This window comes from Panthera uncia, chromosome C2, assembly GCF_023721935.1.
Source record: "Panthera uncia isolate 11264 chromosome C2, Puncia_PCG_1.0, whole genome shotgun sequence".
Taxonomy (NCBI): domain Eukaryota; kingdom Metazoa; phylum Chordata; class Mammalia; order Carnivora; family Felidae; genus Panthera; species Panthera uncia.
In genome coordinates, this window is record NC_064810.1 from 12,698,741 (window position 1) to 12,721,381 (window position 22,641).

The 22,641-nt window shown below is 43.6% G+C and overlaps 2 protein-coding genes across 4 annotated transcripts in view; both read left to right on the forward strand.

The window, feature by feature from the left end:
- The first annotated feature begins 15,868 nt into the window (after positions 1–15,868).
- On the forward strand, positions 15,869–20,672 carry LOC125921500 (proline-rich proteoglycan 2-like). Its single transcript, XM_049629142.1, has 3 exons — positions 15,869–15,969; positions 19,895–20,171; positions 20,286–20,672. Exons 1-3 carry the CDS (start codon positions 15,869–15,871, stop codon positions 20,670–20,672), a joined length of 765 nt encoding a protein of 254 aa, XP_049485099.1.
- The window catches only part of SCAF4 (SR-related CTD associated factor 4), a 60,567-nt gene continuing 58,212 nt past the window's right edge, over positions 20,287–22,641 (forward strand). For all 3 annotated transcript variants that reach the window (XM_049627932.1, XM_049627934.1, XM_049627933.1), the window contains exon 1: positions 20,287–20,739. In XM_049627932.1, the coding sequence (XP_049483889.1) occupies positions 20,710–20,739 (30 nt within the window). In that variant the 5' untranslated portion in view covers positions 20,287–20,709. The remainder of the gene's footprint in view (positions 20,740–22,641) is intronic.

The window sequence follows — 22,641 nt, forward strand, 5'->3', positions numbered from 1 at the left end:
TGACATAATTCTTTTCATTGCCCTAAACTTCTTTAATTTGCAGCTATACTCAGAGGCCCTTGTTCTTCTTGGCCCTGCAACCTGTTCTAGACCTTAAGACGCACTCCCAGGGAAGTCTGTTAACACTTGGTTTGGGCCAGCTTTTCCTGAAGCAGAGCCATTCATGAGTGTAGAGTTAGATAGTCTAAAGTCTATGTCCCCGTGTACCTGCTGGTTACTCAAACAGATTACTCAAACAGACATACTTTGCACAACGTGTTTTTTCATCGTGGAATACGTGTCCCAACCCAGCAACATCCTATTCTTCCTTTAGGACCTAGTTCACCTCTTCCAAGCCCTCCCTGATGATGTCAGCACTCGTGCTCCAGTAAAACCCATAGAACTCACTTGGAAGAGGAGCGCGCTTTTTTTTTGTCTATTTATTTATTTAGAGAGAGACAGAGAAAGCCCAATGAAGGAGGGGCAGAGAGAGAGGGAGACAGAGAATCCCAAGCAGGTTCCACACTGTCAGTGTGGAAGGGCTCAAACTCACAAACCATAAGATCATGACCTGAGCAGAAACCAAGAGTCGGATGCTTAACCGACTGAGCCATGCAGGCACCCCAGAACAGTAGCTTCTTTAGCACTCCCCATTTTGCAGTTTTTTTTTTAAACTTGTCAGACTCTCAAGCCACCTGCGTGGCTCAGTTGGTTAAGCATTGGTCTTTGGCTCAGGTCATGATCTCACAGGTTCGTGAGTTCAAGCCCCTCATCGGGCCTGCTGCTGTTGGCACAGAGCCTGCTTCGGATCTTCTGTCCCCCTCTCTTTGCCCCTCCCCACTAATGCTCTGTCTCTCTCAAAAATAAATAAACATTTAAAAAAAATTTTTTTTAATTAACTTGTCAGACTCTCACGTGAAATTGCAAACTCCATGAGGGTAGGGACTCTTCTCTTTTCAGGTCTGGATCTCCATTGCCTTTGGATTAAGAAATAAATTAGTATTTCAAGTTTAACAATTTGTCATGGAAATTGAAGATCAATGCTTTCAAGATATTAAAAATACATTATAGTCTTTTTTATAAATAGGCTTTGAAGTTTTAAGTTCCCATAAATATTAAACTTCAGATAGAGGCACTTTGGAAACAATTCATAATGCTTCTAATAGGGACACTATAAATAATGTTTATAAGGAAATAAAACAATGGTCCTTTATCATTAGCAATATATTTGGACACTTCCTTAAGAGTTTGGTATAAAAGCCCATAAACTATCTCAATAAATCACAAGGCGATACAGGAATTGGGACAGCTGTTGTCCTTGAGGTAATAATATTTCTTTACCAAAAAGTAGTGATTAGAGAAAAATATCCGAGGAAATGGGTTAAGAAGAAAAATCTTTGAATTTATACTTTGCATAGGGGGAGGGGGAAAAAGAGAGAGTTACGAATGATTCTGATAGATGGATGGCAGAAAGATCAGGTATTAAATCTTACCCAGGCTGGGATGGCAATAACGTCACTTTGCAAAAGAAGTCAATGAAAATGTCACAGATAATAAGTACAAAATCTGTCAATCTGAATAGTAACATACATTAAAGATGGATGAAGTGATGTCAATGCACTACAGAACGATAGGAATTATGTCTAGGGGAGACAGATTCTCAGAGTCATAGGTTCAGCAGAACACCAAGATAATTTTAAGAAGCTTTAAAGACAAATTGCTGAAAATGATCTGTGAAAAGCAATTCAACTAAAAGAACTAGTGTGGGACAACTCCCCGCAGCCTCTGTCTAATAGATCTTTTTTTTTTTTCTGATCAATCATTTTAAAACATGAAACATTAGAACATTAAAAATACACAATGATATAGCCGCATGCCAGACACTTAAAAGCGGGTCGTCTATGCAGGAGACGTGTATCATGTGACCCAAACTATTTTCCCCAGGGAAAAAAATAGGAAGGGATTTGGCCTGATCCATCCCAATTCTTCTTGAATCTCGCATAAGCACAGATTTAGAAGACCAATACCCAAGAGGAAGGGGGTGATAATGCAATCATGAGAGAGTGGAAAGCTACCTGGTATAATGTAGGATCAAACTTGGGAACTGCTTTGCTCCAGGAAGTATCAGTGAGGTAAGGGGTGGGGAGGGCACAAGACCTAGGCCCCCACTCTGGCTTTGATCTGATCTCAGGGGGAGATGAATCACTCCTTTGATCTCAAGGGAGAGCCTCTGATCATAAGACATGTTTAAGGAGGGAAATGAGCCTCCTCAACACAGAAGAGCTGAACCCAGAAGCTTCTTGGCAGGCATGGGCTAGGCAACGGCAGTCTGTACTTGATATAATAACAGATTGATGATGGTAAAAATAACTGTCCCTTATCTGTGATATAGGAAAGGTGGGTGAAGTTTTGTAGGAATTGTTTATGTTTGTAGTGCAAGAGGAACAAAAAGGAAATATTTACTTTTTCCGAATTTAAAATGTGTGAGATGGGGTGCCTGGGTGGCTCAGTCGGTTAAGTGTCCGACTTCAGCTCAGGTCGTGATCTCAGTTCGTGAGTTCGAGCCCTGCATCAGGCTCTGTGCTGACAGCTCGGAGCCTGGAGCCTGCTTCGGATTCTGTGTCTCCCTCTCTCTCTCTCTGCCCCTTCCCTGCTCTCTCTCTCTCTCTCTCAAAAATAAATAAACATTAAAAAAAATCTTTTTAAATGTGTGAGATGTCCTCTCTCCAACACTTGAACGCTTCAAGTGTGTTTCTAAAAAATACATTTCTAAAACAGGGGTCCGCAAATGTTTTAGGTAAAGGATCAGATAATAAATATTTTAGGCTTTCTGAGCCATGCTGTCTCTGCTGTAAGTACACAACTCTGGCCCTGTAGCTTAAAAGCTGCCATAGGTGATATGCAAATGAATTGGCCTAGTTGTGTTCCAATAAAACTTTGTTTATAAAAACCTGCAGTGGGCCTGTTCCAGATAAGGAAACTAAGGCATGAAGAGGCTAAGTCACTTGCCTAAGGTCACAAAGCTAATCATCATAGAAATAGCATCAGAAGACAGGATTAAAATCCTCCTTTCTCCAATAACTGGCCAAACTGGTCTGCACACTTCTTGAAGTACCAGTTTTGTCCTCAGAAAGTTTTGATCATAATACTGCCCTCCCTCCCACCTGCACAGAGTTAACTGCATCTCTCAAATATGATGATGCATTTGAAAGTACTTCATTCCTTCTGTTTACCCTCAGAAAATGTTAGTTATTATCCACCCTCAGTCATCTAACAAAAATATAGAGAGAATATCAATTCTGAAGCACTGGGCTATAAAGACACACACCAATAGATTTGCTTTCGTTTTCAAATATAAAAATCAGCAACCAAAGTAGGAAATGAAGCATGTATTCTAGAACAAATATTCATGAATGATCAGTGCAACCATATCAACCCTCCAGGGTCTAGACTGACCTTTTCACCGCCCTGGGCTCTATATTTTCACATATATAAATTAATTTGATACTAACAATTGTTTTGCAGACTAGAAATCTAAGATTCAAAGAATGAAATTCACCTGCCTAAGGTCATATTACAAACCAGTTTCCTGGACCCTTTCCAACGACTCTTAATAATAAAATAGCTTAGAGGGAGAGAAAAGGTATGGCGAAGCTGAAGTAGGTCCCTTATTTGACTTTCATTAGTGTTTTCTGGCTGCCTAATAATGCTTCATTTATTTACATTACTTGGAATTGAATTGTCAATACGCTTCAAATTTTTGGTAACTAAAGCCTATCTCTTTCATTATAAAAACTATACATCTGAACCTTTCTTCAATCAATATCTACTTCCTCTCTTATCAATATTCACATTTGTTATATTGCCCTCTCAGTCCAGATTCCAGCCATGCCATCTTGCAGGACAGTAGTGATTATTATAAGAGAACACCAATTCTGGAGCATGCCATTAGGAGATATAAACTCAGAAGTCTCTATATCAAATCAGTTTGGATATTTGCAATCACCAAGAACAGAAAACCCAACTCAAACTGGCGTAAACAAAAAGGACATGTATTGGCTTTCACAACCCCAAGATCAGGAGCAGTGCAGGCTCCAGGGTTGGTTCCGTTTAGTAGACCCAGTTCAGTTTCTATCTAATTAGATCGAGATGTGTCAAATGCCTATACACAAACCAAACTTTGAGGTCAGAGGAATGCCCTGTGCTATCTGGCTTAGGTCTGAGTTTCTGAACAAGTCACCAACAAGGAAGACTGTGTTATTAAACTTGGCTTGAGTAAAGCATGGGCTACATTTGGAGCTGGGATTAATCCTCTAAGCCTCATTGTTGTTAAACAATAGAGGGGGGAAATAAATTAGGGAATGCATTTGTCGTCGTTTTTTGGCTGAGCAACCTCTGAACCTCCTTCTTATGTTTGGGATAAAAATCTGGGTTTATTTCCCCAGATTATAAATCCTGGTGGAAAGTAGACTCTACTTCCCACAATTGAAACTGAAAAACAGATTTGCGATTCCCCAGTTGTTTTTGCAGCTGGGGTGTGGGCAAGTGACCCAGGCTTGGCCAACTTAATGCGTCCCCTGACCCAAAGCCACCCTTAGATAGACAATCAGGTGCAAGGAGCAAGTAACTGAAAGAAGTAGGGCCAGAATAGAATCAGAATGGTCTGCCTCACAGGGATCTTTCACCATGGCTAACTGACCATAGACTCTCTCAGACCAAAATCATAAGGAGCTCACTCAGGTCTGATAAAGAGAGGCACAATCTGAGCACTGCAATAGAGATTCTCAAATCCTCGGCTTGAATCAGTTCACAGACCCAGAGCCTCTTGAACGAAGGAAAGGCCAGAAACTCTTCCTTAAGAACACTACAGTAAGATCACACATACATCTTGTAAATCTTCATCCTGATCTTCCACCAAAACAGATACCATCACTAATCAGGATTAATATGTGCTATGGAAAAGGAAATACCTAGATCTTTGGAGGATTTACAGAATGCCACTTTTGTCCACCAGTCAGAGAGGAGATTTATGGGGAGTAAGGTAGTAAATTGAGTTTTGACTTCAGTTTGTCTTCACTGGGCTTAAAGAGCCCCCAAATCTGTGTTTATTTCCCCAGTTCGTGAAAGTATAAGTAGAAGCGATACACAGAACCAACAGCAAATCCCCACGTTGGCTCTCTACCCCATGGAATACGGGTCATTATAATAGGAATGGCCACATGTAAACGCATGGAGCTCTCTTTATGTAAAACAGCATATCACGCTGATATCACATCTCTAGTGGAATTCCAAACATTAAAAGACCTGAACGATCCGGAGGTGATGACTGCTGTCACATTCCCACTTAACTCTCCAGTTTAGCCAGTGAGGAAAACCAGATCAGCCTTGGAGAATGACAATGGATTATCATAAACTGAGTCAGTGACATCTGCTGTTCTAGCTGGCTTCACGGCACAAACGCAAATATACAAAGACCCTGGCGCTTGGTATGCATCCATGGATTTGCCAAAGGCATGTTCTTTCTGTCCCCACACGAAAACACCAAAAGCAAGTGTTTGTTTGTTTATTTGTTTGTTTGTTTTACTTGGCAAGGACAATAGTATGCCTTTATTGTCTTACCTCAGTATTGTTACCTGTCTGGTGCTGTGCCACAGTTTGGTCTGTGGGAACCTCAGTAGTCTCCCAGGACATCGAGCTGACAGAATCCAAGGGGCCGTAATAGCAGATACCCAGGATGCCTGGAAAAGAGAACCCCCATCAAAGGGTGGAAAAGAAGTCTCACAAAGCTACGGCAGATTTGAGGCAGTGGAATTGGGGCAGAAATGGGGGAAGGTTTCCAGTAACCCAGGGCATGTAGGGCTCGCTCTTTCTCCAAAATTAACAGTAAGCTGCTATACCTTGCAAGTCCTCTCATTAGGAATCAGGTGCAAAGTTTGCGGAGCTCTATGGGACTTTAACTTGTTTTATTTTTTTATTTTTTTAAATTTACATCCAAATTAATTAGCACATAGTGCACCAATGATTTCAGGAGTAGATTCCTTCGTGCCCCTTACCCATTTAGCCCATCCCCCCTCCCACAACCCCTTCCATAACCCTCAGTTTGTTCTCCATGTTTATGAGTCTCTTCTCTGAGACTCATAAACTCAGACTCCCCACCTGTTTTGTCCCCCTCCCTGTTTTTATATTCTTTTTGTTTCCCTCCTCTTATGTTCCTCTGTTTTATCTCTTAAAGTCCTCATAGGAGTGAAGTCATATGATTTTTGTCTTTCTCTGACTAATTTCACTTAGCATAATCCCCTCCAGTTCCATCCACGTAGTTGCAAATGGCAAGATTTCATCCTTTTGGATTGCCAAGTAATACTCCGTTGTATATATATACCACTTCTTCTTTATCCATTCATCCATCGATGGACATTTGGGCTCTTTCCATACTCTGGCTATTGTTGATAGTGCTGCTATAAACATGGAGGTGCATGTGTCCCTTCGAAACAGCACACCTGTATCCCTTGGATAAATGCCTAGTAGTATAATTGCTGGGTCGTAGGGTAGTTCTATTTTTAGTTTTTTGAGGAACCTCCACACTGTTTTCCAGAGTGGCTGCACCAGCTTGCATTCCCATCTCCGGGACTTTAGACCTGCATGATACATTTGGGTGTGCCGTCTGACTCCATGGGGGACTCAACTCATGCTCGGCTTTGAGAACAAGAAGGTCCAGAGCTGGTCCAGGCTTGTAGGGCAAGCAACTCTACCACTTAACACTTGTGATTCAGTCCATCCAATAAGGTCTGAGTGCCTCTGGCCCCCTGGGATGTAATACAGCCTGTGGCAGGTGCTGAGCAACCAAATAGAAGACTATATGGTTCCAGGGAAAGTCAAGACCCCTCAGCAAATGGCGAAGCTTTAGAGAACCAGTTCTTGGGTTGCTGGGCTAAGCAACCTGACATGGTGACTGAGAGCCTGGCTGGCTCTGAACTGCCCGAGTTTGAATCTCTTCTCTGCTCCTTACTGGCTGTGAGGCTGTGGATCATAGCTCATCTTTCCTTTATCTTGACTCCCCACCTGTAAAACTGGCTTAATGCTAGAGACTTAATGGGAGGGTGAAACACGCTAATGCATGAAAAGTGCTTGGCATGGGGTCTGGCACATGTGAGTGCTCAATAAATATTAGTTATTGTACCCAGTGTGTCAAACAAGCAGCAATCGTGCCCCAAACAAGCCTCAGTTCAGTGTTTTTCTGCTAACCCTTCAAACTTTCTCCGGCAGAGGTAGCAGTCTTTTCGTGAGCCTGGATGAAGTTCTAGCAGGTCCCATAGCTTTTGAACTCATCCCTGGGCAATAAATGAGTCACATCAAGTCACAGACAACTTTGATTTAGTCATTAGAGTTTCAAAATACTGAACTTGACAGTGTTAAACTTCCTTTCCTGACTCTTTGGCTGGGAGCTTGCAGGAGGGGAGAGGGGTGGCCCTCTGCCCCTTCTCTCCCCGTGCTCACATTCTCCTCCACTTGCCAGTTGTTGGTGCAACCCCGCCAGGGTGAAGCATGAGTGGGGAAGAGGGAGATGGAAGGGTCGAGGCCAGCTGTAACTTGGCTGGTGACTTCATGCTGAGTCCTGGGGCTGGCAGATGGCACTCTCTCACAGATGCTTTGGTGGGCTCTTGGTTTTCGTTTTTTTTTTTTTTTTTTTTTCTGGATCCTTTTCTCCCCCACTCCCTTTGACCACAAAGGGCACACTGATTCTGTGTGGTCTCTTGCAATTCTTTCTTTAATCCCTGGACATGCAACCCCGGGCAGCTCCAGCCTCTTCCTACTGAGGTCTCCAGGTGGTCTATCCAATAAAACCCAAAATGAACCATATCCCTGCTCTTTGTCTCCCACTGAATCCTGAGTGGACCTCAGGAAACCCTCAGTCACTTCTCCTACTTATCCTGAACCCCAGTGTCCCAGCATCTGCCATGAAAGTAGGTATTCAGCCCACTGCTCCCCTCTGGGTTTCTTCAGAGTCAGACCCCAGCCTTAGCTGTCTTAGACCTGGTTTTAGTCTTCAGCCCTCTCTCTGTCTCTCACCACAAAGAACCCATTTCAAAACCCTCCTAGTGACACCTGAAGTCTGCCTCATGAGTCATGAGTTAGAACAGAAGTCGGAAAACTTTCTCTGAAGACAGCCAGGTTGTAAATATTTTAGTCTTTGGGGGTTGTCTCTCATAACTACTCAACTCTGCTTTGGAGCTTGAAAGCAGCCATAGACAACACATAAACTACTCAGCACGACTGTGTCTCAATAAAACTTTATGAAAATAGGCAGTGACCAGATTTGGCCTGCAGTCCAAAAGTTTGCCGACCCCTGGGTTAGAGGTAGGGTTCCTCCACCGCCTCATTTCATTTCCCAGAGAGGGGAGGGCTGGAAGCCTGAGACCCTCATACCAATTTTTCTCTCTCTGTGTTCTGACCATCTTTATGGTCTCAAAGTGGGGGAGGGTGTTTAAGAGGCGTGAAACACTTCTTCAGACATCTCCCTCGACAATCTTCGTATATGGATTTCCCTCATAATCACTTTTGTAACTGATAACAAACTGGCACCTGAATTGAAAATGAGGCAGGTAGAATTTCAACTGTGTTGGGCTCGAGGTAGCTGTGGACCCAGTCGCTGGGGCATCCAGTAGACAGCTGGAATCTATTCCTTAAAAGTCACAAGGATGACCTGAGCGTAGTTCCTTTCTCGAAAAGGGCAGAGCTATCTCCCTGCATTCTATCACACACTGCCTCACTCTCGGAAACAGAGAACGCGGTGCATACCCTCAATTTCTTTAACTGGGATCTGACATTACAAGCAACTTTGCTGTGACTTAATATAAAACAGGTGCCACCAAGGGCTATGGAGGTTCCTAGAACTAGTTTCCTTTAAACCCAGCGGACCTGATGGCTTTGCCTTCGTGTGCTCTAGCGTCTGCTGTCTTTGGGTTTTTCTGTCCCCTCTCTCACAGTCAGCCTGTCAACAGCCATTTCTTGTTGCTGCCAGTTTGCTTATCTCCAGCAGCCTCCTTCCCTATTTTGCTACTTTTAATGTGCTTGTACTTAAAAATCAAAGACTTGAGGGGTTAGAATTGTTAATCATTCCAGGAGTGAGTGTTGAGTATCCAGTGGGTGGCATGTATGATCTTAATAGACGGACAATGAGACATCTATTTTGCATCTTTACATACTTGTTTTCATATATTTGTTTAGATGGAACATCAATTATGGCTTTTTACAGACTTATTTATTTGTTTATTCCCTCATTATTCATTTATTTTTTTGCTTGAATTCAGGTACTCAGCCATGTTACTAACATGTTGCCCCCCAAATGACCTTGGTTTTGGAAAGGGATGGGACCCCCTTTTTAATATTCTACTTGATATACGTATTCACGTATGTACAGAATTTTATATAAATATACACATGTGATGTATGTGGGGTTTATTTATTTATTTTTTGAGAAAGAGAGAGAGAGAGAGAGAGAGAGAGAGAGAGAGAGTGCATGTGCGTGCACAGGCGGGGGAGAGGCAGAGCGAGAGAGAATCCCAAGCAGGCTCCATGCTCAGTGCAGAGATTGATGCCAGGCTCGATCTCACAACCCTGAGATCATGACCTGAGCCAAAATCAAGAGTCAGAAACTTAACCAACTGAGCCACCCAGGTGCCCCTCATCTATCTCTCTCTCTTTTTTTTTTTTAATGTTTGTTTATCTTTGAGAGAGACAGAGTGTAAGCAGGGGAGGGGCAGAGAGAGAGGGAGACACAGAATCTGAAGCAGGCTCCAGGCTCTGAGCTGTTAGCACACAGCCCGACTCAAGGCTCGAACTTGGGAAAGGTGAGATCATGACCTGAGCTGAAGTTGGACACTTAACCAACTGGGCCACCCAGAGGCCCCTATATCTTTTTAAGTTACTTTTTTTCATTTTTGCTTGACTCCCCTCCTGTTTTCACCTACATGAGAGTGTCCCTTTCCTCACTGTGATGTAGCATGTGCTCAAACTGGGTATATATCCTTTTGTATTTTCTGCATGTTTATACAATCATAAATACACGGTCACACCCATAGGATGTCTTTGTATGGCAATCAATCTTGCCCACTCAACAGTCATATTTTTGCTCCCTCCTCCTTCCTCCTTCCTGGCTAGCAGAATTTACTTGTTTGCATGTAGGCAAACAGTTCTTGGTCTGAAGGAAAGACACCCATATTTCAGCCAACAAATCCTGGTTTGGTTTTAAACAGAAAATTCCATTCTTCTTTGTGTTTGTTTAGGAATGAGTATGTGGCTCAGTTCTGGTCAATAAGAAGTAAGGAGAACTGTGTGCAAGAAGTTTCTGGAATAGTTTCCTTTCTTTACATAAGGAAATGTAATGTGATTGCTGGATTTCACAACGGGCCCACTTGAGATTCATGAATATTAACTGAGAATCAGATGTCTCAATCAAAACACCAATAGATTCATTTTTTTCTCCAAAATTGACAAGTTTAAGCTAAAATATATGAAAGGCAAAGGAACTAAAATAGCCAAGATAATCCTGAAAAACAATAAAATTGGAGGATTTACGTTTCTGGATTTCAAAACTCTAACAATAAAGTTATAGTAATCAAGTAGCCAAATGTGGTATTAGTGATTAAAGAAGGGAATAATGACTTCAGAAATACACCTCTACATATGGAGCCATTTCATTTTTTTTTTTCAACGTTTTTTATTTATTTTTGGGACAGAGAGAGACAGAGCATGAACGGGGGAGGGGCAGAGAGAGAGGGAGACACAGAATCGGAAGCAGACTCCAGGCTCCGAGCCATCAGCCCAGAGCCCGACGCGGGGCTCGAACTCACGGACCGCGAGATCGTGACCTGGCTGAAGTCGGACGCTTAACCGACTGCGCCACCCAGGCGCCCCTGGAGCCATTTCATTTTTGACAAAGGTGCTAATGCAATTCAATAGGGCAAAGAAAGCTTTTCAATAAATGGGGACAGGACAACTTTTTTTAAAAAAATGAAACTTGAACTCTATCTCACATCTATACAAAAATTAATTTGAGATGGACCATACACCCAATATGAGCACTAAAACTATAAAGCTTCCAAAAAGAAACATGAAGGGTATCTTCGGGATTTCAAGGCAGGCAAAGAATTTTTAAACATAATACAAAGAACTATAAAAGAAAAAATTAACAAATGGTACCCCATAATAATTAAAAGCTAATTAAAAAAAAAAAAGAATACTGCCACGAATAGTGTTTGAGTGCCTGGCTGGCTCAGTGGGTGGAGTATGTTCAAACTATTGATCTTGGGATCATGAGTTCAAGCCCCACATTGGGCGTAGAGTCTACTTAAACAAAAACAAAAAAAAAATTAATTAAAAAGAAAACCTTCTGGAAACTTCTACTTCTAATCATGAGGAAGTAACAAGGTCCAGAATTACCCTTCCACATAAAACAATTATGTTTCCATATTTCTAATAAAACCAACAAAAAACCAGAAAACTAAAAAACACACAGAGAACAAAACAAAAACAATAGCAATACTAATATATTGTGGCCTTATAAAACATATGTAGAAGTAAAATGCACAACAATAAACACAAGGATTGGAGAGGACACAGGTTAAAAGAAAACGCTTGTCATACAAATACAAATCATAAGGCCAGAGTAGTTATGTCAATGTCAGGCAAAACAGATTTCAGGGTAAGGACTATTGCCAGATAAAAAAGGAATTTTTCCTTATGTAAACAGGGTCAATTGATCAAGGAAAAATAATAATCATAAATTTGTACACACCTGATAACAAAGATCTAAAATACATGAAGCAGCTACGGACAGAATTGGAAAGAGAAATAGACAAATCCATAATCACAGCCAAAGATATCAATCTCCTCCTCTTAGTAACTGAGAATAAGTAGACAGAAAACGAAGACATAAATACTTAACACTATCAACCATCCTGACCTAAATGACATGAATAGAACATTGCATCCAACAATAACAGAATAAGCATTATTTTCAAGGGCATATGGAACCATCATCCAGATAGACCACAGGCTAAGGCATAAAACAAGCCTCAATAAATTCAAAAGGATTGTAATCAGACAAAGTCTAATCTCTGACCACAATGAAATCAAATTATAGACCAGTAACAGAAACGTATTTTTTTTAGTTCCCAAATATTTGGAATTTAAACATTTCTAAATAAACCATGGATAAAAGAAGAAAACATAAAGGGATATAACAAGATATTTTGAAGTGAATGGAAATGAAAGCACAACATGTCAAAATTTTGAGAGCAAATTTAAAACTTTAAATACTTCCATTCCAAAAGGAAAAAATGCCTCACATCAATGATCTCAGCTGCCACTTTAAGAAACTAGAAAAGGAAGAGCAAGTTAAATACAAAGCAAGCAGAAAGAAAAATATAAATAAAAGGAATAGTGAAGATTGATGAACCAGAGAGCACGCAGACAACAGGATTAATTAATAATATCAAAAGCTGTTTCTCTGAATAGACCAACAAAATACACAAACCTCTAACTACACTGAATGAGAAAATTTTAAAAAGAACATACAAATTACCAACACCAGGAATGAAAGAGGAGACACGACTATAGGCATTAAAAGGGCAATAAGAGACTGTTATAGAAAACTTGTGTGGCGATAAGTTGTCAAACTTAAATACACAAATTTCTCAAAAGATACCAATGATCCAAATACACCCACGAAATAGAACATTTAAAGAGCCCTGTATCAATTTTTAAAATTCAATCTTTAACATAAAGCCTTCTCATAAAGAAACCTTTAGGCCCAGGTGGCTTCACTGGTGAATTCTAACAAAACCTTAATGAAGAAATAATACTGATTCTACACAAATTCCTTCAGAAAACAGAGTGGGAAGGACATTCCTCTCAACTCATTTGATGAAAACGGGCTGCTTAGACACCAAAACCAGTACAAGAAAGGAAACTACAGACCAGTATCATTCATAAACAGAAGGAAATATTCTTGACTCAATCTTTACAAACTGAATTCAGCAAAATATAAAAAGGGTAATACTCCATGACCAGTGGGGTTTATTTAAGAATGCCAAGTTGGTTTAACATTCAAAAAACCGTTCAATAGAATTCATATTAACAATAAAATAGAAAAAACCTATGACTTTCTCAGTAGACGTGGAAACAGCATCTGACAAAATTCAACACCCACCCATGATTTAAAAACAAAACAAAACAAAAACACCTCTCAAGAAACTAACTGAAGGGAGCTTCCTCTATCTGTTATAGGGCATCTATGGAAAAACAAAAGACAACAATCTACATAATGGTGAGAGAATATTTGCCCCTGAGATCAGACACAAGGTACTCTCACTAATTTTATACTTTTATTCAAAATTGTGCTGGAGAACTAGTCAGTGCAGGCAAGAAAAACACGTAAAAGACATACAAGGTGGTTAAGAAAAGAAATAAACTCTCTTCATTTTCACAAGACATGATCATGAACAAATGACCAATGTGCATATGAAAAAAAAAAAAATGCTCAACATCAGGGCCAGGTGCTAGACTCTGGAGGAGTAGTTCCAGGAGAAAGGAACTTCTATGTTTTTTACCATAGCATCCTAAACAGCTACCACAGTACCCATCCAAAGGGGCTGTCATATTTATTTTGTGACTGAATGAATGAATGAATGTAAGGGCAAATATCAGATTGGGGTGGTTCAGCCCTAGAAGGTAACATTTCACTACAGTCAGGACTGGATTTAATAACTTTCAATTTTGGAAAAAGTATCTTAAATCCCAATCTTAAGTCAAATAGGAAATTGCCCAAAGAAACTGTCTTGCTTTATCAGATTCTTATGATGGTTAATTTTCTGTGTCAACTTGACTGGGCCACGAATGCCCAAGTTAAATATTATATCTGGGTGTGCCTGTGAAGGTGTTTCTGGATGAGATTAGCATTTGAATTGATGGTATCAGTCAGGTGGATTGCCCTCTCCCATGGGGGTAGGCTTCATCCAATCTGCTAAGGGCATGAATAGAGCAGAAGGTACAAAAGGAAGAATTTGCTCCTTTTTTCCTGCCTTAGTGCTGGAACTGGGACATCTTTCATTTCCTCCTGCCCTTGGACTGGAATTTATACCACTGGCTTTCCTGGTTTTCAGGCCTTTGGTCTGACTGCTAGATTTCTTGATTCTCCAGCTTGCAGATGGCAGATCCTATAAACAGATACACGCACACACACACTAATGGTGTATAGATAGATAGATAGATATACATATATATGTAGACAGAGAGGGAATATATATTAAAATATGAGAATTAGAATATATTATTATAAATTATATGTAATTATATACCATTATAGTTATATATATATATATATATATATTAATGCTTATTCATTTATTTTGAGAGACAGAAAGGGCCAGAGACAGAGAGAAAGGAAAAGAATCCCAAGTGGGCTCCACGCCCATGACTGTGAGATCATGACCTACGCTGAAATCAAGTCTGTTGCTTAACTGACTGAGTCACACAGGCACCCTTATAGTTATATATTATTAAACATATAACATATTATATTTAACTATATAATAACAATTATAAATTATGTTAAAATTATATTAGATATATTAGAATACATGTATGTTTGGGTGTGTGCATGTGTGTATTCTAATAATTCTGTTTCTCTGGAGAGAAAAAACCCTGACTAATTAATACATTACTCATATGCTCACTCATACGCTTACTATCATAGTAAGATTATCAATCCAAAACATTATAGGTTTGCTGCACACTTATCTATATTTCCTTTTTTTTTTAAGTTTATTTATCTTGAGAGAGAGAGAGAGAGAAAGAGAAAGAGTGAGAGAGCATGAGCAGGGGAGGGACAGAGAGAGAAGGAGAAAGAGAATCCCAAGTGGGCTCCGTGCCCACGACCATGAGATCATGACCTACGCTGAAATCAAGAGTCCACTGCTTAACTGACTGAGCCACCCAGGCACCCCTATAGTTATATATTATTAAATATAACAATTATATTATATTTAATTATATATATGAAACAATTATAAATTATATTAAAATTATATTAGATATATTAGAATATATGTATGTTCTGTGTGTGTGTGTGTATTCTAATAGTTCTGTTTCTTTGGAGAACCCTGACTAATTAATACATTACTCATATGCTCACTAATCCAAAATATTATAGGTTTGCTGCACACTTACCTATATTTCCTTTTTTTAAATTTTTTTCACATTTATTTATTTTTGAGAGAACAAGACAGAGCATGAGTGGAGGAGGGGCAGAGAAATGGAGGGGGGACACAGAATCCGAAGCAGGCTCCAGGCTCTGAGCTGTCAGCACAGAGCCCGAGGCAGGGTTGGAACTCACAGACCATGAGATCATGACCTGAGCAGAAGTCGGATGCCCAACCAACTGAGCCACCCAGGCACCCTTATTTCCTTTTTTTTTTTTTTTAAGGTTTATTTATTTTGAGAGAGAGAGAGAAAGTAAGAGAGTGTGAGCAGGGGAGGGAGAGAGAGAGAGAGAAAGAGAGAGAGAGAGAGAGAGAGAGAGAGAATCCCAAGCAGTCTCCATGTTGTCAGCCCAGAGAGGGACTCGGAGCATTGATTTCACGAATCTTGAAATCATGACCTGAGCCGAAATTAAGAGTCAGATGCTTAACTGATTGAGCCACTTACTCTTTCTGATTACAAAAGTAATACATGCCTTCGGTAGGGAGTCTAAAAAATGATGAAAAACTAAGAAGGAAATGAAAATTCCCTAAAATCCCATTGCCCCCACTACCATTGAGATCTTCCTCCTTCCAGTTCCTGTTTGCCTTGTAATCTGTTCCACTAATTTGGCACCAACAGCCTAAAGGGCATGGAGGTAGAGGTTGACACGAAAAGGAATCAGGTGGACACCTTGGGGACAGATGGGGACATCCACGTGGAATTTACCAGTGGGCAGTTGGAAATGCAATCGTAAACCAGGAGAGATTTCCGATCCCTATGCGGGGAGGGAGAAGGATCCCATAGGTATCAGATGAAATCTCAGGAAGTGGGGGAGGCAAGCCAGAGAAGACAAGCAGACCAAGGAGAAAGGATGAGTCTTGTACAATATAATTAGTATATTGCTCCAGAAAGTATATGGAATAAAGCATTAGAAAGAACTTATTTTCTATGGAATTCTTACCTATAAATGCTTTCCTGGGCTCTTCGGGAGTGAGATGCTTCCTGTATTCTCTACACCTGTAGACTGTAGCCAGCATTACTTTCAAGAGAACAAGTTGGCATGTGAAGGTCACAGCATTAACCAGAATATTACTTCCTGCATGCCATCTTTTCTTTCCTCTGAATATCGATTTCACCTACTCTTTTAAAACACAAGTTTGTTTGGAACGGCTTTTCAGACTGTCTCTTTTCACACCCACACTATGAACACATGAATCTGCTTAAATCTATGTTCTCTGAGAGAAGGCAAGTTTGCAACTAGATAAAATGTCTTGCTGAGTTTTATCAGTTGTGTGTATTTATCATCCTCCAGCCATCTTTTTAATAGGCTGCATTCCTACTGCTCCAAGGTCTGCTCACAAAGGACAGCCCTCCTGAGTTTTTGTCGTTTGCCAAAAATTTCCTATTGGAAGATTTGGCTTGTCTGCCTGGACAGCTAGAGCTAGAAGTCCAACAGTAGCTGTACAAATGGCTGTCACATATCCCCAAGCAGAGAGAGGTGCTGTCGTCTTCCGGACAGAAAAATGGGAGACAATGCCACTGAGGTACGTGCTATCTAGCTGATAACACACGTTCCCCAAACAAGTTGTTTAAAAGACTTCCCGAACACTAGCAACATTAAAATCAAACAACCCTATCCAGAAAAGAACCTCCTAAATCTAAATAATCTATATCAAACACAAGAATCCAAATCTTGTTCCTTATGCATTCAAATCTCAGTAGGATGGCTTACAAAAATGTTCTCCTGTAGGCCCCTAATGTAATAGCCATTCTACGGCCCAATCGCTACAATGCACTGAATCCCGAAACAACACATTTAAAACTGAATTCACCACCTTCCCCCACGCCTCTCTTTCCCACCCCAGCTCAAGAATTCAGCCTTCCTCAGCCAAATCTATTTCACTGACTCATAGGGGGAAAAAAAAAAGATTCCTTGTATGAATTTGGGGGAAAGGGATCCCATTAGGCTTTGTGGGTACTTTTTAAAATTCTGCCACTGTTCAGAGAAAGGGGTAGAGGCAGGGTAGGGGCACCGCATGTCCAAGTAATGCAGACTTTTTTTTTTTTTTCAGGTAATAGCAATACAAGGTAAGAAGTGTTATTGCAAGGTCATGGACGCACATGGTAGGAGATGTTGAGTCTGGTTGGGAGGAGAGTGGGAAAGCGTTTCAGCACAGTACCTGGTATAAAGTAAGTGCTCGATAACTGATTAATGATGAAAAGGAGGTGATGTCTGAACATCAGCTGATTGCTAAATGGGCTTCCCTATGTGGAGGAGCAGGGATTTTACACAAGAGCAAAAACCAAGCTGTTCACACAGAGTTGTCCAGACAGTGACAAAACTTGGTTGTGCCCTGGCAGTGGGCGAGAAAGAAGGTGTGGGGATCTTGGATCTACTAAAAATTTCATTTTCTAATGCAATGTTGGCAGTCCTATGGATGACAACTCTTATAGAAGCAAAATGGGTTAAAAAAAAATGGTCATGGTGTGCCTGGGTGGCTCACTTGGTTAAGCATCCGACGTCAGCTCAGCTCATGATCTCACTATTCACGAATTGAAGACCCACTTTGGGTGAGCACGAGCCCTGCTTCTCTCTCTCCTTTCTCTCTGGCTCTCATGGGATTCTCTCTTTCTCCGCTCTTGCTCACTTGTGCCCCCTCTCTCTCTCAAAAAAAAAATTTTTTTTTAATGGTCATGGCAGTTGAGCAGAGATACAAAGATAGTAATATTGGGGGTGCTCGGGTGGCTCAGTCAGTGCAGCGCCCGACTCTTGATTTCAGGTCAGGTTTTGATCTCACGGTTTGTCAGTTCAAGCCCCGAGTCAGGCTCTTTGCTGACAGCATGGAGCCTGCTTGGGATTCTCTCTCTGCCCTCCCCTGCTCACACTCTCTCCCATAAATACTTAAAAAGAAAGGTAGGAATATGAAGTGGATGATGGGTGGGACTGAAAAGAATATTTGGGATCTAGTTTATTTGTTCCTTCAGCAAATAATTACGAGTATGTTTCTCTCATCCTAAAAGACACAGGCATACTCTTTCTTCATCCTGCAGCTTTTCCCTGGGGCCCTCACAACCAGCCTTCACGGCCAAGTTTCTGTGAAATATCTCCTGCCGCCTTCCTCTCTTGGGTGCAGGTCAGTTGGGCTCACCCCACTCCTGCCAGTGTTCCTGCTGAGATCCTAGATGCTGTCAGGTACTTTCCAGTCTACACCTTGCTGCCTTCTACCTCCAGCACCAGACAGGGCTGGCCTCATCTTCCAACTTGTTACTCCTTCCATACCTGTGATCCCAGCCAGCTTTCCCTATTCCAGCTCCTCCCACCACTAGCTCTGCTGTGCACTAATGACTCCCAGGTCTCTACTTCCTCTCAGCCAGCTCTCCTGGCTCCACACACGTTTACCCAACTGCCTCCTAGACATCTTCACTTATCTGTCCCAGGAGCACCTCAACTCCGAGGGCCCCAGAAGGAAATCATCTGGCCCTGGGCGTGTTAGTTAACTGAACTGGGCCTCACTTCCTCAACTATAAAACAAGGCATTACTGATAGCCACCTCATACAGAGAAGCCTGTTACGGAGATTAATTGAAATATCATAGAATTGCATTGCATAGATTCTGGCGTATGGTAAAGGATCTACAAGTGTTAACTACTATGCCACCTTCCCTCAAACACATTCCTTCCTCTCCAGAGTCCCCAAATTGACTCACAAATCCACCACCGGCAACTCTTATCAAGCCAGAACCTTGAGCATCCTCCTGATACCTCCCTGTTCCTTAACCTGTCATTCCGTCCCAGCCCATTCATTCCACTTCTTAAACATCTGACCTTGTCTTTCCTTCTCGGCTCCATTGCCTTAAGTCCTGGGCTCCTCTGGGACTTAGAGCCATTCTTTCCCTGACCCTACCCTTGCTGTTCTATACCCTTCTTCTGAAAGAGCACATTGCATGACACCACCCTCCTCTTAAAACCTTTCCAGGTCTCCCTTCTGCCTCGGGTACACAATCCAAACTCCTCGGCAGGGCACAGAGCTCTTCAGGACCTGGTCTCAGTCACTCTCTCTCAGTCCACCCCACCCCCTAAGCTCCAGCTGGTCCACCTTGGTGATGTCAAAGTATTCATCAGGTTCAGTCAGTCCACAGGGCCTTCTCCAACCGCTGCTGCAGTTTCCAGATGTAGCTTGGGTGCCACTTCCTCTGAGAAGCCTTTCTGGACTTCTAGTCAGATGAATAGCTTTCTTTTTTGTTCCCCTGGGTCTCTTCCCTAATACTTATCATGTTTTAGTTCTTATCTGCTCATGTGTCTGTCCTCCCCACTAAACCGAGTTGTCTGCTGGCAGAAAAATTGCCTTTTATTTCCATAACCCCAGAACCTAGCTCAGTGGCCAGCAGACAGTTGGTACTCAAGGTAAATGAGCCAGAGCAAAGGGTTTCCACCAAAAAAGAAACGTTTGTTTGGGGAATCGGTATCAAGGCTTAGAGAATCCACTCCTGTCGCGGCACAAGCTGAACAAGGGCTCCTTCAGGCCTGCGTAGATATCCAGTGCCTGCACGTCGTTCTCGGGGCTTCACTCTCGCACAGTTAGAGCAGATACAGGGCTGCGCAGGCAGAGGCTGAACGGGCGCCTGCAAATGCACGCTCAGCGGGCTGAGGTTAAATCCTGCGCCCTTTGTTCCAGCCAGCGGAAAGCTAGCGGGTCTGTGTCCGCCCGCCAGCCGCGGCCGGGTGCAGGGCCCGCATGGGTAGAATGGCACGAAAACGCACCCGCGAACGCCGCGTCGGGCAGGGGCGCGCGTGTGCGCTGGCCCTCTCGGTGCCAGCTTCCCGACTCTGGGATCCCGCGCTCTCCCGCGCCCTCGCCGGGGCCCAGCTTCAGTGCCAAACAGTCTCCCGGGCCCGCCGCCACCGCCGGCGGGAAAGCGCCCGGCGTCCCGGCGTCACGCGCCAGCAGCCGGGCGCGCGGCTCGCGGGGCGGAGGCGGGGCGGGGGCGGGGCCAGCGCGCCCGAGGCGGGGCGGGGCGGGGCGGGAGCCGGGCACAGGAAGCGCTGGGAGGCCCGAGCCGTCCCAGGGTGCCCCGCGCGGCGTGGACTCGGGCCGCTGCCGCCATCCCGCTGGCGAGAGGGAGAGAGAGGCCCGCCCGCTCGCCGGTCGGGCCAGTGTGGGCCAGTGCGTGAGGGCGCGGGGGGCCGTGTCAGCGAGACGCAGAGCGCAGCCGCCACCACCAAACGGACATGTTGGAGCCCAGCGCCGCCGCCGCCTCCTTTTCCTTATCCTCCGAACGGGACTGAGAGGGGGCCCGCCACCCTCCGCCTCTGCCGCCCGCCCCGCCGCCTCGGCCGCAGCCTCTTCCTGCCCGGCCTCTGGCTCCGCCGCTCGTCGCCCCCCCCACCCCCCCCGCCCCTCAGGCCCGGCCGGTTCCCCGGCCCCGCTCCGCCGCGGCGCGAGGTCTATGTGACCGGCGGGCCCGGAGCAGCCGCCGCCGCAGCGCGAACATGGACGCCGTCAACGCCTTCAACCAGGAGGTGAGGAGTGCTCGGGGCGCGGGGGTGCCGGGCCTGCCGCGGGAGCCGGGACTCCGTTTCTCCCGCCGCCGGAGGTTTAAAGCTGTGGTCGGGGTGGGGACGCTTCCTGCCCGGGTTCCGGGGCGGCGGGGCCTGCGCGGAGAGGCCTGCGGCCCGGGAGAGGTCGCGGCGGCCACGGGAACCGACCCCACACCCCTCCCCCATCGCCCACCCCCGGGCAGCGACCTCGGGTTGCCCCCCTCGCCCCCTTCCGGCCTCCCCCAGCCCGCGTCGGCGCTGGTGCCTCCAACTTCGCCCTCTTTCAGGTCCCGGCGCTCTCGCTTTCTGCTCCCAGCCCGTTATTGGCTTCGCAGTGCCGGGCGTCCGCAAGGGGCTAAGAAAGAAGCGCGGGCGGGCGTGTGGGGTTGGGGGCGGGGGAGCGGGAGCATCTGCCGGTCGCCGGGCTGGCGGAGCGGCGGCCTCCGCTCTCCTGTTGCTCAGGCCCCAGCGCGGCGGCGACTGGACTCTGATCCCGGGTCGAGGAGGAGTCGGAGAGGGTGTTCATCCCCCCTCTCTCAAGATTCACACACTTGGGAATTGGGGTCCCCAAATGAAGAGGGGTGGCTCCTGATTTCGAGTGGTGAACACAATCCTTGTAATGGGCTCTTTGGCCCCAACGTGACACCTAAAAAGTTGAATGGGAGAGTACTTGCCCCGCCTTAGTCCGGTAGAAAGCCGGCTTTGGCCTCTAGTCTCCCACCCTCGCAGTCCGGTCGAGGTAGTTAATCCTCGGCTCCCTTCTAGGGGAACATTTACATGTGAAAACCTCCCAAAACCGGGAACAAAGCTGCCTGCCGCCTTAAAGCTCTATAGTTTTATCTCCAGCCGTTCCAGGTGCTGTTTTTGGAGCGTAGAGTCCACACACCCTCTTCATCAGAATCGGTTTGGGGGGAGGGGACTTGACCATTGATAATTTAAAATACAATTACCGAATGGAAACTGTTGTCTTGTGTTGAGTTGGATTATTTTCCTTTTCCAAACACTAAAGAGGAACCCGACATTGAAAAAGTCAGATGGAGTACTGTAGCTCTAGATGTCTTGATATATTAAAAACTTGATGCATCTCACGATAAGATTTTGTAATTTCACTTGTAACAGAATTAAGGTGCGATAACTTTTCTTCTAGATTTGCAGTGCGGTAATATGCGACCCTCCAGTAACACTGCAGTTAGGACCTTTCATTGCCTTACAGATTATCCTCTAGATGATTTGTCTTCAACTGTTGGGTACAAAAAATATCTTAACTGTAGTGGCAACTGCTGTTGGACAGTGTGATGATTTTCAAAATAACGAAATAATATTTCCTAATATTTGATGGCTAGAGAATTTGTGATGCTGCTCCAAAGATTTCAGGTTTGCAAGTTGACTTGGTTTCCTGAAGGCAAAATTCACTGAAATGTTGACTCCATGAGGGCAGAGAGTATGTATTCTTTGCTCCTCCCCTCACCATAGGAGGCAAATACTTGTTGAATGCATGAGGATTTGTATAAATGGTACAACAGTTTTTTAAAGATGTAAATATTTATTTCCTCAGATAAAATCTTATGGACTCTTTTTAATGAACGAAAAGGGGGATTTTTAGAGTATTCTTAAGTTCGGAAGTACTTGTGAGTTAGGCATTATGGAAGTTGACATTGAGCACATTAATAAGCAAAATATCTTACGTTAGTTCTGGAAAAGTGTGATTAGTTTTTACTTTGAAAAACCAAAATTAGGTATGATACTGCCTTTTTGAAAAAGGGAAATGGTATTTTAACCTTTTTAAAATATACAAAATGAGAATTTTCCTATCTTGGTACATTTTTCAGCTCAATTTTTATTTCCATTCCTAGTCTTCATGAACTGCAAATTACATTATGTTAG